This window comes from Microcaecilia unicolor, chromosome 13 (genome assembly GCF_901765095.1).
Source record: "Microcaecilia unicolor chromosome 13, aMicUni1.1, whole genome shotgun sequence".
Classification (NCBI taxonomy): domain Eukaryota; kingdom Metazoa; phylum Chordata; class Amphibia; order Gymnophiona; family Siphonopidae; genus Microcaecilia; species Microcaecilia unicolor.
Genome location: NC_044043.1, coordinates 83375116 through 83394353, shown reverse-complemented (window position 1 = coordinate 83394353; position 19238 = coordinate 83375116). Strand labels below are relative to the sequence as shown.

The 19238-nt window shown below is 47.0% G+C and overlaps 1 protein-coding gene across 2 annotated transcripts in view; it reads left to right on the top strand.

Annotated features, from left to right (window-relative positions):
- Positions 1–19238, top strand: part of PLEKHG5 (pleckstrin homology and RhoGEF domain containing G5) — a 197965-nt gene that overhangs the window by 166939 nt on the left and 11788 nt on the right. For both annotated transcript variants that reach the window (XM_030222518.1, XM_030222519.1), the window contains exons 10-18: positions 1877–1972; positions 4169–4219; positions 5958–6107; positions 6756–6866; positions 9271–9420; positions 9535–9672; positions 11791–11910; positions 15830–15962; positions 16067–16182. In XM_030222518.1, coding sequence (XP_030078378.1) covers positions 1877–1972; positions 4169–4219; positions 5958–6107; positions 6756–6866; positions 9271–9420; positions 9535–9672; positions 11791–11910; positions 15830–15962; positions 16067–16182 — 1065 coding nt within the window. The remainder of the gene's footprint in view (positions 1–1876; positions 1973–4168; positions 4220–5957; positions 6108–6755; positions 6867–9270; positions 9421–9534; positions 9673–11790; positions 11911–15829; positions 15963–16066; positions 16183–19238) is intronic.

Here is a 19238-nt window from a genome sequence, read left to right as displayed (position 1 = left end):
TGGAGGGCTCACATTTACCACCACAAGTGTAATAGGTGGGGGTGGGGGGGTGGGGATGAGCCTGGGTCCACCTGCGTGACGTGCACTGCACCCACTAAAACTGCTCCAGGGACCTGCATACTGCTGTGATGGACCTGAGTATGACATTTGAGGCTGGCACAAAATATTTTTAAAGATATTTTTTCAGGGTGGGAGGGGGTTAGTGACCACTGGGGGAGTAAGGGGAGGTCATCCCTGATTCCCTTCGGTGGTCATCTGGTCAGTTCAGGCACCTTTTCGTGGCTTGGTCGTAAGAAAAACAGGACCAGAAGGGCCATTGGTCTGACCCGGTATGGCTATTCTTATATTCTTATGACAGTAAATCCAGCCACAGAGTCTCGCTGTTGCACAATAACTACGAATCTCCCACCTTCTCCACTTCTGTCCCCTCCCTAGCTTGCCGAGAGGGTTGAAGATGTAAGGGGAGGGATCAAAACCAGGTTCCTCTGCGCAGCCCTTCTTTTAATCCACAAGACTGGGCCACATGAGCAGACTGTGTTTCTGTTTTCTTTCCTGTATTTTAAAGTGTCTATAAACTTTGTAGTGTAGCACTACAGGGATTGCAAGCAGGCAGTGGCCTAGCTGCTCAGCTGCTCAAAGATACACACACATACACATTCCCCCCCCCCCCCCCCCCATCCACCTCTCTACTCCTTTGTATCCACACCCCCACCCTTCAGAGCCACTCCTGCATTATTGACCAAAGTGTATTGTTGATCATTTGTGTTGTAGTGTTAGTTGCATTGTATTGGAACATCAGCCCCTGGGCCATATTGCACCAAACACATGGATGAAATGATTAAGCCTTGTGTAGGTTTTTATTATTATTATTATTATTAGCATTTGTATAGTGCTACCAGACGCACGCAGCGCTGAACACCTGACACAGAGAGACAGTCCCTGCTCAATAGAGCTTACAATCTAAAGTAATACAGACAAGACAATAAGGGCAAGTACTGGGTGAGAAGGAACAAGGGGGGGGGGGGGGGAGGCAAATGAGTAGTGGCTAGGAGCCAAAAGCAGTGGTGAAAAGGTGGGTTTTCAGCATAGATTTGAAAACAGGTAGAGATGGAGCAAGACATACAGGCTCAGGAAGTCTATTCCAGGCATAAAGTGCCACTAGGGAAAAGGAGCGAAGTCTGGAGTTAGCAGTGGAGGAGAAGGGGGACGACAAGAGAGATTTGTCCAGCGAGCGGAGGTCACGGGGAGGAATGTAGGGAGAGATGAGAGTGGAGAGGCAATGGGGGGCTGCAGAATGGATGCATTTAAAGGTCAGTAAGAGAAGTTTGAACTGTATACGGAAGCGGACAGGGAGCCAGTGAAGTGACATGAGGAGTTGGGCTAGTGTGGGTATAACGATTTTGGCGGAAAATAAGTCGTGCCGCAGAATTTTGGACAGATTGGAGAGGAGAGAGATGGCTGAGCGGAAGACCAGTGAGAAGTAAATTGCAATAATCCAAGCGAGAGGTGATAAGGGTTTTGGCAGCGTATTCAGAAAGGAAGGTTTTTCTAGACCTATGTTTGCACCTGTGTACTGTAATCTTTTTTGATGATCAAAGGATACTTTTTCTGAAATTATGAAACAACACAGTGTAATTCTCAGTAACTTCAAAGGAGGTCTGGTATAGATTTCTCTTATTTTACTGCACAGAAAGGTCACTTATGTCAGTCAGAGCTATATATCCTGCTGAGAGAGAATTATAAGCTTTTTTTTTTCAAACTAGTTCTGGTGAAATCGTATCACTTGCATTGAGGTTGTTTCAGCTTCTACGGATTATGGGGCAGGTCCCTGTTACAATCCCTAACGCCTGCTTGGGTTTCGACTCTCTTTCCACAGACTTTGACCCGTCGGCAGTGCCATCAACAAGAATCCATCTGGGAGCTGCTGCACACGGAGGCCACACACATCAAGAAACTGAAAGTCATCACAGATGTGAGTTTTTTTTTTTAAAAAAAAACAACACGCAAGGCGCTCTTCTAGACACGTGTCAGGGCCGTCTTAAGGCATGAGCCAGGGAGGCACTGGGTGAGGGCACCAAAAACCTGCCCCCCTCACAGCTGCAACAGCGATCTCCTTTGTTTTCGCAAAAGCTGGCCTAGGACACCACAGCCCCTTGAGCAGGCCCCATCGTTGTCACTGGTTGGTGGCCTTTTGAGGGGTCTTCAGTCATGTCGCAGCTTCCTTCAATGCTGCATAATGTCACAGAGAAGAAATTGGGATCAGATGGGCTTCAATCAAACATATAAATGGCGAGTGACCGACTCACTCGCAAATGCGCAGTAGAGACTTCCCTCTCTGTCCCGCCCCCGCGTCAATACGTGATGACGGGGGGGGGGGGGCGGGACAGAGAGGGAAACTGCGCCGCAGAGGTTGCTACCGCTCCCCCCCCACTCGGAGTCGCCGCCGCCACCCCTCCACCCGGCCCGGGCCCTCTCTTCCCTTCTGAACTTACATATCCATTTGCCGAACGCAGCAACGCACATCAGCTGAGCTGCAGTGAGCCCTTCCTTCTTTGCCTGTGGCCCCGCCCTCCTGTGACGTCACGTCAGCGAGGGCGGGACACACACAGGCAAGGAAGGAAGGGGCAGCTCAGCTGATGTGCGTTGCTGCGTTCGGCGAATGGATGTGTAAGTTCAGAAGGGAAGAGAGGGCCCGGGCCAGGTGGAGGGGTGGCGGCGGCGGCAACTTTGAGGGGGGGGGGAGCGGTGGCGACTTCGCGGGGGGGAGGGGAGCGGTGGTGACCACGGGGGGGGGGGGGGGGAGGAAAACCTCAATACCAGCCCGTTTTAACGGGCTCAACGGCTAGTTAATATATAAGTTCAGTGCCGCTTTACTGAATATGCAAATCATGCAGTCACTGAATATCACTGGTGTCTGTTCAGCCACAAACCCAACCTCTTCTTGTTCAGATCACTTCTCTACCATGTGTGAGTCTGTATGCCCACATGGTGATGTGGGGATGTGCCTATCCATATATGTCCATGGATAGGGGTATATGTGTGGGTGGGTGTGTGTGTACATGCATGTATGTGTGTGTGTGTGTGGGGGGGGGGGGTGTATCTGTGTGTGTGTGTGCATGGGGATGTGTGTATACTATCTCCATAAAGTGAGTGGCCTACCTAATTTAGTATCCTGTAAAAGGGCACTCTGCATTAGAGAGTTGCACGGGGACAGAAATTTCAACCGTCCCCACTTTAATTTCCGGCATCTCTGCCTGTCCCCTGTGCTAAAATAACCCGACTTAACAGTAGCCCATGTTGATAACTTCCCCTCTCAGTTCTTATGTGGATTTCAATACTGTCAACCATATCTATTAATTTTTTTTAATGCTGTTATAATTGCTAAGCTAGCTTAGAAGCACAAGGAAAGGATAGGTAAGCTGGCCTGGCACTACACTTCTCAGGGAACCCCACAGGACCTGCATCCATCCCTGCGGGAACCCCAGAGGACCTGCACCCATCCCTGAGGGAACCCCACAGGACCTGCATCCATCCCTGCGGGAACCCTGCAGGACCTGCATCCATCCCTGCGGAAACCCTGCAGGAACCCTGCAGGACCTGCATCCATCCCCACGGAAACCCCATAGGACCTGCACCCATCCCTGTGGGAGTCCCGTGGATCTGGAGAGGATTCCTGCTAACCCCATTCACATGCAGCTCTCTACTCTGCATGGAGCATCCTTTATAGAATACCAGCTCAGTGTGCATTTCACGCCTAACTGGCTGGTGTAAATGCTGGCACCCAACTGATAGGAGTTAAGCACCTAAATTCTGAGAATGTCCCTGACCCTCCCATGCCCCTCCCATGGCCACGCCTCCTATGGAGTTAAACTCTATGAAATGTAAGCACGTATATTATACAATAGATTTGCATGTAACATTACTCCCAATTATGTGCCTTTTAACCCCAATAATTGATTGTTAGCGCTTTAATTGACTGATTAGTTAATAAGTGAATCTGGGATCAGCACCCAAATTTGACGACCTACACAGAATCAGGAGAATTGTGACGAAAAGGATAATGGGGTTATAAGAACCAGCGAGGACTGGCAGAAGTCGAATTTAGCAGCTCTCTTAATTCCATCGTGTACCACTGCCATAAAATCTGTTCTGTGGTTTCTCCTTTCAGCTGTTCCTTTGCTGTCTAATAAACCTACAGGATGCGGGGATCTTGTGTGAGGTAAGGAAAGATTTAAATAGTCTAAAGGGCGTAGTGACATGTTTACCTTTTTGAGGGGAAATTTTTAGATGTCCTGCCTAGATGTAAATTCCCACAGACTGTGTTGTATTTCACTTTGTAAATTACTCATAGGAGTTTTGGACTTTGCAACTGGAATATAGCAGGCAGCTTTTTGCTAGAAGCAGTGCATAGTGTAGATTTTATAATCTCTTGTGTTTTCACACCACACCCTAGGAATGCCTCTCCTCAGTCTGCCTAATAGTATAGACCAGGCTTGTCCAACCTGCGTCCCGCAGGCCAGAACTCGGCCCGCTAGCCTCATATTCTTGCTCTGCAGAAGCTTTGGGTGAAGTCCTCCAATAGGATCCATTTCTCTGCTGCGACTGGTCTAACTGGGGAGCTTGAGCTGCCCGGCATCAGAAGTTGAGGCTGCTCCCATGGTATCTCGTGGGACATAACACTGCGAGACCAATCTCAATTTCCAGTGCAGCATGGCAGGACCTCGTGATGAAACCAGTCATGGCAGAGAACAAGGGATCTCATGGGGGAACTTCACCCGGAGCTTCTGTGGACCACTTACAGGGAAGCATGGGAAATCAAGGCAGGGAAAGCAGTCTCCATTGAAGCAATCAGGGGAGGGGAAGGCAGTGGGAGAGGGAGGGTTACATGTAAGAGAGGACGAACGGGTGAAGGATGGGGAGGCATGAGGGAGAGAAAAAGAAAGAAAGAGAAAACTAGAGAAAGTATATTTTTAAATCAATGCAGTATTAACCTAGGTTTATATATGGTTTGGACTATTTTTTGGAAGGAAGTTCCATTAACAAAACCGGATAGATGGAAAGGGAGAGAGAAATGTGGCAAAACTGGATGGGAGGGGAGAAAGACGGAGAATCGGGCAATGCCAGATTAGGAGAAAGAGAGAAACAGAGAGGGTAATAGTGAATAGGAGGTGGGGGAGAGAGACAGGTAGTGCTGAATGGGGAGAGACAGCAGAGCGGGGAAATACTGCATAGGAGGAGGGAGAGAAAGAAAGAAAGAAAGAGGGGCAGTGCTGCATGGGGGGAGAGAAAGAAACGTCATGGCAAATGGTACATGGGGTGAGAAGGAAGGAAGAGAGAGAGAAAGAAAGAGACAGGGGCAATGCTACATGCCAGGAGCAGGGGGTACATGAGAGAGAGACAGAGAGAGAGAATGGATGGAGGCAGGGTAGCATGGGAGAGAAAGAGAGAGCATGAGGGTGCTCACGTTCACACACGTGTTGGCCCTCTGAATATTATGAACTATTAAATGTGATCCCCCTGGTATAGACGCTCTGAAACTCATTATATTCGTTTGGTTGAACTGAGTGAGGGCAGTTTTCAGGTAGCCATCTTGCCTGTGTAAATGGATTTCCAAATTGCCCTCCTCAGGTTTACCAAATCTGTCATTTATATGGATTAGAACTAGCAATAGCTCCATAATTAGAAATTAGTAGAACCTCTATTGATCTCATCTCTTTCATTTTCCACAAAGGCTTCTTTTTGTGCCAGAGATGTTGTATTTTTATTTCTAACATGTAAACATTTTTAAAGAATTTAAGACAATTGGAATGTACAACACAGCCAGGAGAAACTCCATGTCAGTACACTCTTTCCCTAATATCCTGAGGACCAGTTCAGCATATCTTGCTTGTTACTTAGCTATACACTCATGAGAGAACATTGTAGTGGTAACCGAGGTTGGTTTTCTTTCTGCCCAGGTTGAACCTGACAAATTGTTTAGTAATGTCCAAGAGATCATTCAACTGCACAAGATCCTGTGGAGCAATGTCATGATGCCGGTCTTGGAGAAAGCACGGAAATCCAAGTCTCTGTTGAACCCTATTGACTTCCAGAAAGGCTTTAAAATGGTAACAATTCCGAATTTTATTGGTCAAATACTGTGGTTGCCTCATTAGGCTCCTTCTCAGCCAAGTTCTCTGGGCATATCCAGCCAGTCAGGTTTTTATGATATCTACAATGACTAATCATGAGAAAGATTAGCATACAGTGCCTCCTAAGTAGACATCCTGAAAACCTCTGGCTATGCCCCAAGGACTGGGTTGAGCAAGTCTTGTCAACTTGAATAGGCTTAAATAAAAATCAATAAACCGAAAAAATGGAAGATGCCAGTGTCCGTGGTTTTATGAATGTCTTCTGTTTGCTGCCCAGTTGAGTGTTGCGTAAGGTGGAGGACATGAAGCACTCATGTATTAGCCATTGTTTCAACCAATTCCAAAAAACAAACCCAAGCAAAAATCAGAAAAATTGTTCGGGTCAATATTCAAAACAAGTTATATCGGCCTGGATATTTATAACAAATAATCTCCAATTTGAGAAAGGAGGACATTGCAGACTGCAACATACTTGAACTACTGTCTCATCTGTAATATTTCAGATACTATCTCCTTTTCTTTGCAAATGTTATCAGGAGTCAGTGTACTTGGTTGATGCCTTGGTTTGTTTTTGGAGAGATACTGGCATTGAGCTTCCTTGTTTCTTGCTTTTCCCTGCTGCAGTTTGGATCCCTCTTCAAGCCTTACATCCAATATTGCATGGAAGAAGAAGGTTGTATGGAATACATGAAGAATTTGTTGCGTGACAATGATCTCTTTCGAGTTTATGTAACTGTAAGTATGGCGCATTGCCAGAAATGAAGAACACGGAAACTTTCAGTGTGCACCAACCCCAAAGGTTTCATCTTGTCCTGCATCCTGTCGTGGCAAAAAGCAGGGATTTATAGGAAATGTGTGAGAAGTAGGACACAATGTAGAGTTGTCCATCTTCTCTGTCACCCTTCCAGTTTCAAGCATTCAGAGTTTAGATATACAGATCAAATAGTCCCAAATATTCAGTGCCAGGCCCTATCCAGTTTAGTGCAGCAACCCAGAAGATAACCGGGCATCAGTTGATATTCAGACCTGTGCCAGATTAACTCGGCAGATAAAGTTAGGGCAGCCTTTTTGTTGCTACCTGGCTAAGTAGCATCTCCAGCCAAACTCTGTCCTGGACTGCCCCCAACATAGCTGCCGAGAGGGGGAGAGCAAGGGGGACAAAATTCCCTGGGCCCAGGCCTCCAAGGGGACCCGGCGCCGCAGTCCCACCCGCCCTCCGTCGTCGACCGTCTGCCACCGGGCCGGACCCCCTGCATTGAAATCACAGCATCTCTCACCTCCGTATGAAAGCGCAGCAGGGCAGCACATCGCCTCCCTTCGGGCCTCCTTCCCTCCTTCTGTCCCGCCCTCATCTGACGTAACATCTGCGAGGGCGGGACACAAGGAGGGAAGGAGGGCCGAAGGGAAGCGATCTGCTGCCTGCAGCACTTTCACATGGAGGTGAGAGGCGCTATGATTTTAATATAGGGGGCCCGACCCGGTGGAGGGGGGAGCGGCAGCGACCTCGGGGGGGGGGGGGGGCGTGGAGGGGGAGTGGCAGGGGCGGGGGCGGCCTTGCCCCAGGCCCTGCCCAGTCTCTCGGCAGCTCTGGCCCCCCAACCTAGCCAGCTTGCAAATGGCTGACTGGAGTCAATATGCAGTGACACTGCTTGGTTAAGTGCCACTGAATATGAGTGGCTGGCCAGCTCAGCAGGATTTAACCGGATAGGACGCTCTTCTGCCTGGTTAAACTCCTTGGAATATTGACCCCCTATGTTGTCAAATGATTATAATTTATAACACATGCATTAAAATCTCATGTGTTCATGTACTGTGTGTGATGTCATATAGTGACACCTTGCTACCATACACCGGTTGGTTGCAGAGTATATGATGTCATTGGTGCTACCATCATGTCATTATCAAGGAACTGCAGGAGTAACCTGGTCAGTTGTTTAGTTTCATGTAGCTTTGAATATTTAGTTTAGTTTAGTTGCTAGTCCTGCTTTTCTTGGGCTCAGCAGCAAAGTAATTTACAAAGTAACAGGCCTATAAAATACACAACACAATCTTAATTCAGTAGTATAATAACAAATAAAATATGCGGAATATAGTAGGACAACCAACAGAGAGAGAGAGAGAGAGAGAGGTGAATAGTGGAATAGTCATGGTGAAAAAACAGCTTCTGTCGTAGGCCCCGGCAGCCCCCACCTCCACTCAGGTTGGAAAGGCCCAGTTCAAGAACAGGCAGGCTAATGATACTGAAGATAAGTTATGAGTTGGCTGCCTTTGGTCAATTAAACGTCTAATTTTTTTTTTTTTTTTTTTTAATATTTGTACCCCGCGCTTTCCCACTCATGGCAGGCTCAATGCGGCTTACATGGGGCAATGGAGGGTTAAGTGACTTGCCCAGAGTCACAAGGAGCTGCCTGTGCCTGAAGTGGGAATCAAACTCAGTTCCTCAGTTCCCCAGGACCAAAGTCCACCACCCTAACCACTAGGCCACTCCTCCACTGTTGCTAGTATTTGAGATTCTACATGGAATGTCGCTATTCCACTAGCAACATTCCATGTAGAAGTCGGCCCTTGCAGATCACCAGTGTGGCCGCGCAGGCTTCTGCTTCTGTGAGTCTGACGTGCAGGACGTCAGACTCACAGAAACAGAAGCCTGCGCAGCCTTCTACATGGAATGTTGCTAGTGGAATAGCAACATTCCATGTAGAATCTCCAATAGTAGCAACATTCCATGTAGAATCTCCAATAGTATCTATTTTATTTTTGTTACATTTGTACCCTGCGCTTTCCCACTCATGGCAGGCTCAATGCAGCTTACATGGGGCAATGGAGGGTTAAGTGACTTGTCCAGAATCACAAGGAGCTGCCTGTGCCTGAAGTGGGAATCGAACTCAGTTCCTCAGTTCCCCAGGACCAGAGTCCACCACCCTAACCACTAGGCCACTCCTCCGCTCAGTTGTGGTAAAATATCACATTTTACTGCATCTTAACTTACCATGGGAGTCACTGCCAGCAGGAAGGTCCTGCTTGCTCAGAAGATATTATTACAATATTGAAATTATAATTAAGAGGCTTTATACAGTGTCATACACACAATAACAGATCAAGCAAAGCATAAAAGTATTACTTTCTTTTCTGTTTTTAGTGGGCTGAGAAACATAAACAGTGCAACCGTTTAAAACTCAGTGACATGCTTGTGAAACCCCACCAGCGCCTCACCAAATATCCTCTCCTGCTCAAATCCATACTTAAGAAAACGGACGATTCCCCAGCAAGGGAGGCCATTATAAGCATGGTAGGAATACTGTTCTATTCTTTAACCAGCAGCTATGCAAGGCCACCCACAAGTTTTGGAAAGAAATAATATTACTTCCAGCAGATCGAACCATGGATCTTATATTTCTTATAGATAAACTCGGTGGAACGCTTTATCAATCACATAAACTCTCGAATGCGCCAGCGTCAGGAGCGGCAGAGACTAGCAGCCATAATTGGTCGGATCGACTCGTATGAAGTGGTGGATAGTAGCACGGATGAAGTAGATAAGGTGAGGTACTGGGCAGTCTCCGTTATCATTTGCAAAATTACCTACTGAGAGTTTTCTTGTTTTCCTCCAGCCCTGGAAAAAGCTCGTCTGGCATCAGCTTAGTCTGTGGTCAAATGATTATTAAAAACTTGACTCTTTACAAGTCTCTTGAGCAGGGCCGTGCCTAGGGTCTCTGGCGCCCCCCTGCAGACCATCAGTTGGTGCGTGCGCACGCCCCCCCCCCCCCCCCCGCTTTAAATTTACCTCTCTCCGGCTCCGACGTCTGCACAGCGTCAGTGAAAGCGCTGCCTGTCTGACGTCTCTCCAGAAGCCTTCCCTTCACTCATTCATTCCCTCTGTGTCCCGCCTTCTTCTGACGTCATTTCCTTGAGGGTGGGACACAGAGGGAACGAACGAGCGAAGGGAAGGCTGGTGGAGAGAGACGTCAGACAGGCAGCGCTTTCACTGATGCTGCGCAGACGTCGGAGGCGGAATGAGGTAAATTTAAAGCGTCGGGGAATCGGGGATGGAGCGGAGGAGTAAGGGTTTTTTTTTTTTAATACAACTTGACTGCACGGCGCCCTTGAAGGCAGGCGCCCCCCCTGCGGCGCTTACTGTGTTGGCACGGCCCTGCTCTTGAGACTGATTCGGGTTACTGTTTAAGGGTTTTTGCTTCAGCTTTGGATTCTTCTTAATTATGATGTTAACATTTTTATTTTGATGATTGATATAGCATAGATTTTGTTACTTAATATTGCTTTCTTTATTAACTACTATTGGGCTGATATTCAAAGGTATTTATATCTTTGTCGGCAGCTAGCAAATGCATAATTGACATAGAATTCCGTAGAATATCCGTAGAATTCAAATAGTTATATAGATAATATTAGGCCATTTAAATCATCCAACAACCTGATAACTAATTATGGGACGGGTTGTGGTGATGGTGAGGGCAGCCCTAAAAATTATCCAGACATCGGCGATATTCAGCCGCCAAAAGAATAATGTACCCTTTAGTAGACAAAGCCCTGGTTTATCTCTCTGGTTTCTCAAGACCAGGGCTTTGTTTGTTTACTGTTTCATCGTTGAGGCGCTATGGCGTTTTCAGGATGGGACAACATTCTCAGTTTCAACGATGTCATTGGAGACATGATCCCGAAGGAGTCTATATTTGAAAATTCCGAACAAACTGACTCAAATGTTGAAAAATGGGAACATGTGATGCAAGGGTTTGATTGATGTTTGAATACATTTCTTGGTGCCGTACTGATTTCTTCTGTCATTTGTCTTTCTGGTTTCTACGAACCAGAGCTTGCTTTGTCTTTTTGGACCTAATATATCCTTTAGCAGTGGCGTTCGGTGGTTCACTGCCACCCGGGGCAGATCGCTGCTGCTGCGCACGCACCCCCCCCCCTCCTGCCGCAGGGCAACACGGCACCCTCCCCCCCGGCGTAACACGGCGCACTCCCCCCCCCAGTCCCCACCTACCAGCTCTGTCCACCCAGCGCCTTGCGCGACTCTGCATTCTGTAAAAGAAGAAAATTGCCTCGTCGGCCCTTCCCTCACTGTGTCCTGCCCTCTGATGTAACATCCTATTTCCTTGAGGGTGGGACAGAGAGTGAGGGAAGGGCCCGAGGCGCCGCACCACACAGCTGCCGGGTGGATGGAGCTGGTAGGGACTCGCCAGCAGAGCACCCCCCCACCCGTTGACACCCGGGGCGGACTGCCCCCACCGTCCCACCCTTGGTACACCACTGTCCTTTAGGCTTGTTCATTAGTAGGCCTAACTTAACTGAATAGTGCTGTTGGTCACCAGCCAATATGAATATTCAGCTTGGTGACCTATTGTGGACAGAGGCACTGAAAATTGATGGAAATTTCACGGGTAAAACCTAGCTGTAAGTTTTTTGCTGCAATGTGGGTGGTATGAGAATTGCCCTCTTACCTGTGGTTTAATCTGAAGGCCAAAAGGGGGAGGGGTTTCCTTTGATGGGACGTGTAAAATCTCTGGAAAAACTTCAGCCAATGTATGAGCTTTTGCTACGTTCTGTGTGTGTTTTGGAGAACGCCTAGTTAGCAGGCAGATTTGGGATGCCGCATTTCCCTGCCTTTTCTGAATACTTTTCTTTCTTTTCCCAGATCCTGAAGGAGTTTTGCAAGTTTGATTTGACCTCCCCCATGCTGGGCACATCCCCTGATGACACACGACAGCTCCTGCTGGAAGGAAGCTTAAAAATGAAGGAAGGTAAAGACAGCAAGGTGAGAGAACTGCCTGAACCTAAGATCTTTTTTTTTCACAGTAAATAAGGCCATCAGATGCCAAATGTGTCACTTGGATCTTTAGCTGGAAGCCAACATTTGTTTGTTCGGCAGACTTAGGGGCAGATGCAGAACGTTTGTGCTGTTAGAGCTGTGTGTGGCTTACTGCCATGCTTCTAATGAAAGCTTAGGGATTGATGCAGAAAACCACATGGTAGAGACACATGCAGATGGCCGTGCCTGTGGCCTCTACTTCAAAATTACCATGAAAATATACCATGGTGATGTAATAAGCATCTGTTAACACTTTCCAAAAATATTAGCACTAGGGGGCATGCGATGAAGCTACAATGTAGTAAATTTAAAACGAATCGGAGAAAATTTTCTTCACTCAACGTGTAGTTAAACTCTGGAATTTGTTGCCAGAGAATGTGGTAAAGGCAGTTAGCTTAGCGGAGTTTTAAAAAGGGTTGGACGGCTTCCTAAAGGAAAAATCCATAGACCATTATTAAATGGACTTGGGGAAAATCCACTATTTCTGGGATAAGCAGTATAAAATGTTTATTTTTGGGATCTTGCCGGGTATTTGTGACCTGGATGCTGAGCTTGATGGACCTTTGGTCTTTCCCAGTATGGCAATACTTACGTACTTATGTACTTATAAGCTAATGAGATGTAATTTCAGGGCATCTTTTACTAAGGCGTGCGCATGTTTTCAGGGCGCGCTAAAACTGTGGGCGCGCTCAATGTTAGAGACGCCAATGCATTCCTGTCGATGTCTCTAATGTTGAGCGCGCCCACAGTTTTAGCATGCGATAAAAACATGAGCGCACCTTAGTAAAAGGACGCCTTCAATGCGTTCAGAACTTGCAGTCTAATCAGGGAAAGCCTGCCAGACACAACACACCAAAGGTTCTACGGTGAGGGCGCATGTCCGAAGAAAATAAAAATGCCGGTGCATAATATTCCTTGCACGGCATTTTTTTTGATAGTTTGATAGTTTGACTTACGCTTTCATGCTGTGCGGGGAATATTATGAGAGCAGTTTCGCACTGCCGCCCTATTCTATCAATCAAATAACCTTGTGTTTCACACTGGGATTTGCTGTACTGTACCCCTGATGCAGCCTGAGGGCGAAACAAGGCCATGTCGAATTTTTAATATGCTGTGCATTGGTGTCTAATGCAGACCTTTGGACAGGTTTAGCTTCTGTGCAAAACCCTTTTCTGTTTCATGCGGGCCACAGAATCGTGTGCAGACATCACACTGACCTCATGCTGTTGGCCTCTTTGGGGCCCATTTACTAAGGCGCGCTGAAAAATGGCCTGTGGTAGTGTAGATGTGTGTTTTGGGTGCGCGCAGAATCATTTTTCAGCACACCCGTAAAAAATCCCCTTTTTAAAATTTTTGCCGAAAATGGATGTGCGGCAAAACGAAAATTGCCGAACGTCTGTTTTGGGTTTGAGACCTTACCGCCAGCCATAGACCTAGCGGTAAGGTCTCACGCGGTAACCGTCTACGTGCGTAAAATGCTGCTTACCGCCCGTGTGCCAGAAAATAAAAATGATTTCCGGCACACGTAAAAATGAAATTACCGCATGGGCCAAGTGGTAGCTGGGCAGTAACTCGAAATTGCCGTGCATTGGGCTTAGTAAAAGGGCCCCTTAGGTTGCAAACAGAACCAGGAAGGAACATTATTAGCCTCTATGTTTGAAATGTTTAAAGCCCAACGAGATCATTCAAGTGGTGCAGAAGAAAAGGGGACATTTTGAGGGATTTTATAATCTCTCTTCCATGGGTAATCCTGTTCTCTCCACAGAAAAGGACCTATAAAATTACCCCAAAGGTTATGCACATATAGGGCAAAGAGTAAGTATAGACACACCGATCCAGAGATTCAGAGCGATTTAAGTGGGCAGAAGAGGCTCCTGCCCCCTTAAATCCCCTGGGGCTGCGTACCCCCCCCCCCCCTCCGATAGTCAGTGGCATTAATCTAGGCAGTACTGCTGAATATCACATCTGACCACTCACAAAAAAATGTGCAGGTCAGGGGTGGTACTGTGGGCGGTGTTAGGGAGGAGCCCTGGGTTATGCAGGAGCCAGCAATATTTAGAATTGGCCCCCACATTTAGGACAGCTCAAAATTAGGCAGCTTAGCATTGCAGGTGCCAGCACTGAATACTGGGCCAACACCTGCATAACTTTATAAATCTTTTTAAGGTGTTGCAATTCCTCTCCCGACCTCCGTCTTTCCTTCCCACCACCCTCCCTCCAGTCCACACCAAGTTTAACCCCACTGCAACGTTGCTCCCTCCAGCCCCAGTCCCAGTGCTCTAGGTAGCCCCCCTCCAGGTCTGCCTTCTAATCCCTAGTGGTTTAGAGGGTTATTGGGGGCAGGAACACAGCAGGGCAGGAACACAGCCCCCTTGCTCCTGCCCCCAGCGGCTGACCTGACAAAATGGCTTCTGCAAGATATTCATTGCCGGACCATTTCCAGCAACCAGCATTGAATATCCGTTTTCATTTTTGACCGTGGCAACTTAACCAGTTAACTGGTTAGCGCTGGTTTGGTCCTGAATATTTATGCCAGTTAACTGGCTATGTCGCACGATATAGCCGATAATGGCTGGCCGCTAACCGTGGATATTCAGTGGGAGATAACCGATTATCTCCCACTGAATATCTATGGTTAGGTGCCAAAACGCTGTTTAACCAGCCAGGAGCTGTTCCGGGCCTACTAAATAGTTTTGAATATCAGGCCCGTTGTCTTTATAAAATAGCCGAAAAGAGGTGCCTACATGGACTTCCAATCCAGGGGACCTGTTATAAAATTACCCTCCATGATTGCAATTTTTTAGAAGGCCTCCGTATTGCTATAAAGCAGATTGTCTAGGCCTCATTTTTTCACTCATTGCATAGGACTTATGGCTCCTATTAGAAAGCATTACATTTAATTGGGTTAAAATCATGATGGGGTCTTCCTGTCTTGGAAAATGGAATCAGCTGATGACACTTGTTGACAATGAGATTTTGAAATGAGGTCACGTCATGGGCAGTGAGCAAATTCCCCCCAGTTGACCTTAGATGATGCGATGACCCAGGGGTGTGCTGGTAAATTTTTAACAGGCTCTTTCTCTGGACATAGCCAGCTCTGCAGTTGGAAGGGCCAGGGGCGGTCGGGGGGGGGGGGGGGGAGCAACACTTGAATCTCTCTCCTCCCTCCCTTCGTGCGGGCACGCTAGGCATATCTTTGCTGGCAGCCAATAAATGGACTGCCACCACTCCCAACGTCTTGCTCTGAGCAGCATGCTGGAACTTCTCTCACATGCTCGAGAAGTCCCAGCCTGCTGCCCAGAGCTGGAAACAAGGAGCTGGGAGCAGCAGCAGTCTATTTACTTGGCTGGCAGGGCTCAGCATCCCCACCAGCAAAGTAAAAGATAATTCAGCAGGGGGCCCAAGCCCACATTTTGGGAGCCAGTTGTTAAAGTAGCTATGGAGGGCCCTACTTTATCAACCGGCTCCCAAAATTCTTAAAAACTTAACAACCGGCTCTTGCGAGCCTGTGAGAGCCTGCTCCAGCACACCACTGTGATGACCCCCCCCCCCCCCCCCGTGACAATTTTTTCAGTGTTTCCTCATGCAGTGTTTCTTAAGTAGATGTATTTTCTTTCTGCCTCAGGAGAAAAGAACAATAGCCCTTCGTAGCACTGAGTTGATAGCAACATTTCCTACAGTATGAGGTTTTGTTGTTTTGATTATCCAGGATCTGCTGTGCTCAAACAGAATAGCGTAGGCTTTTCCAAATAAAGCACAACTTTCCCTGTAGTTTATCGCAAGCACGGATAATACCATGGCGTTATCGTACCCTGGCTGCTACAGTCCCATGAATTAACGTTTCACCTTTGGTCCTCCCTTCCAGATGGACGTCTATTGTTTCCTGTTCACTGACCACTTTCTAATCACAAAGCCGGTGAAGAAAGCCGAGAGAACCAAGGTTATTCGACAGCCCTTGTTGGTGGACAAAATTGTATGCCGAGAACTCAAAGATCCTGGTAAGGGGCCCTTTGCAGTCTACAAGCCAAACCAGTTACTCTAAACCTTTTTGAGCAAATTTGCAAGGGCAGTATCTCGTAAAGCAATGTTTTACCTGTTGTAGGTTCATTTTTGCTGATCTACCTGAATGAGTTTCGAAGCGCTGTGTGTGCCTACACCTTTCAGGCCAGCGGGCAGTCTTTGTGCAGAGGATGGATTGAAGCACTTTACAACGCGCAGGTAATGTATCACCTATTGAGAATGTCTGCTGTAGGCAAGAGGCCTCTGTACTTAAAACAATGTATAGAACTGAGCAATGTGTAAATGTGCAGGGGTTAAGAGCATGCATACTAATCAATACAGAGTAAAAGCACTGTCATAATAAATTTGAAGCATTACTACTTACGATCATCCGACTTTCAGAATATCTCTGAAGACCACCTTATTTGGAAAAGCTTACGCTAAAGTCCCGCATTGCATCAATAACTCCTGAACTGTAGCTATCATACGGACGTATTGAACTCTACTACCCTTTCTCTTTTCTTCCCCTCTGTAATTACTCACCAACCTCTTCAACTGAAATGTGTCTGAATGTTTGTTGCTAGATTGATGTAAGCCACATTGAGCCTGCCCTTGTGTGGGAAAATGTGGGATATCCTATATAATAATTCTCACCTCCAACGTTCTGACTTGCCTGGGACTGTGGCTCATTCCGAGTTGGTCTGCTAAACTCCGTAGATCAGGCTGACATCACCGTAGCCATTATGATGTCAACTTCAGAACCGGGGGGGGGGGAAAAACATGCCTCACAGCTGATCCATGTCCAGAGGAGGGTCGCTGGACATGGGTGGCTGGAGGGGGGGCAGAGGAGAGAGGAGGGTTGCTGGACATGGGTGGCTGCAGGGGGGGCAGGGGGTCGCTGGACATGGGTGGCTGCAGGGGAGCCGAGGAAAATCTTGCTAGCGCCCGTTTCATTTGTGTCAGAAATGGGCCTTTTTTACTAGCAAATAAATAAAATAAGGCTGGCCAGAAATGAATTTCAAAAGAAGCTTGCCATACTGGCAGATACTCATAATAAAAGCATTTTTCAAGTATTGTCAAAGCAAGAAGCTTTTGAGGTTAGACCACTAGAAGACCAAGGAGCAAAAGAGGCACTCGGCCTTTGTATGAAAACTAAGGGGCCCTTTTACTAAGCTGCGTAGGCACTTACGCGCGCCCAACATGCATCAGTTTGGAGTTACTGCCCGGCTACCACGTGGCCCTTGCGGTAATTTCATTTTTGACACGCGTCCGCTACGTGCGCCGGAAAATAATTTTTATTTTCTGGCACACGGCAGAAACCAGGCGTAATTGTCATTCTATGAATGTAGATGAGCCACATGAGCCCTTACCGCTAAGTCAGTAGCTGGCAGTAAGGTCTCAGACCCAAAATGGATGCGCGCCAATTTTACTTTTGCTGCATGTCCATTTTCGGCAAAAAAATTTTAAAAGGCCTTTTTTTACAGGCGCTGAATGCGCGCACCCAAAACACTCGCCTACACTACCGCAGCCCATTTTGGGGCGTACCTTAGTGAAAGGGCCCCTTAGTGAATTCCTTGCTTTAGTCTTTACTGAGTAGGATGTCACATTGGAAACATTATTGATGATGGTGATTCAGAGGAACTGAAGCAATCATTACGAAACTGGATAATGTAATACAGTAAATAGACAAACTAAAGAGTAAGAAATCACTAGAACCAGATCGTATTATACACCAGAGTTCTGAAAGAACTCAACACAAAATTGCAATATATTACTAATCTATAATCTATCATTCAAATCACTGCAGATTAGCAAGTAAAGCATCCACTTATCTTTGTGGCGACCTTCAGATTCTAGCAGTGCTTTTTTTTGTAGAAAAAAAGGTGCCGGTACTCATTATGGGCGGGGTCACCACATATGGCTCCACCCCTATGATAGCCACACCCACATTAACCACACCCCCTACACCAGCCATGGCGCATATAAACAGACATCATTGAAAATATTACAGTACTATAGGAGAAAAAAAATATCGTATACCCAGTGCAAAATAAGACAGCCAATGTAAATTCTCAAATTGGACATATTACAAACACTAAAATGAAAATAAAATTATTTTTTTTTCTACCTTTGTTGTCTGGTGACTGTTTTTCTTTCCATATTGGTCCCAGTCTGTGATTCTGCTTTCCTTTGTTTTCGCTAACTCTTCTGTGCCATTTGTCATTTTTGTCTACTTTTTCTTTGCTTTCTTCAATATTTTCAGGCTCTCTCTGTCCAGATTTAATTCATTCTTACTATCCATTCTTTAATTTCCTTCATCTACCTGTGGCTTTCATCTTTTCCTCACCCTTGTTCTCCCCATGCCCTTCCTTTTATTCTCGTCTTTCTCTATTCCCCTTTTCCATCCAGCAGCTCTGCTTTCTCTCCCCTATTTCTTTCTGCATTCTTCCATCCAGCGTCTTCCCTCTTTCTCTCCCCATCTTTCCGTTTTCCCTCTCTCTCTCCCCATCCTTTCCATCTGTTTTTCCCCCTCTCTCCCATCCTTCCATCTGTTTTTCCCTCTCTGCCCAATCCTTCCATCTGTTTTTCCCTCTGCCCAATCCTTCCATCTGTGTTTTTCCCTCTCTCTCCCCATCCTTCCATCTGTTTTCCCCTCTCTCCCCAATCCTTCCATCTGTTTTTCCCCTCTCTCTTTCCCCATCCTTCCATCTGTTTTCCCTCTCTCTCCCCATCCTTCCATCTGTTTTCTCCTCTCTCCCCAATCCTCCCTCTCTCTTTCCCAATCCTTCCATCTGTGTTTTTCCCTCTCTCCCCAATCCTTCCATCTGTTTTTCCCCTCTCTCCCCAATCCTTCCATCTGTTTTCCCCTCTCTCCCCCCAATCCTTCCCTGTTGTTTTCCCTCTCTCTCCCCCATCCTTCCCTCTGTTGTTTCCTCTTTTTCTCTCTCCCCAATCCTTCCCTCTGTTGGTTTCCCTCTTTCTCTCTCCCCCCAATCCTTCCCTCTTTCTCTCTCTCCCCAATCCTTCCCTCTGTTGGTTTCCCTCTTTCTCTCTCTCCCCAATCCTTCCCTCTGTTGGTTTCCCTCGTTTTCTCTCTCCCCAATCCTTCCCTCTGTTGTTTTCCCCTCTCTTCTCCCCAATCCTTCCCTGTTGTTTTCCCCTCTCTCCCAATCCTTCCCTCTGTTGGTTTCCCTCGTTTTCTCTCTCCCCAATCCTTCCCTCTGTTGGTTCCCTCTTTCTCTCTCTCCACAATCCTTCCCCTCTGTTGGTTTCCC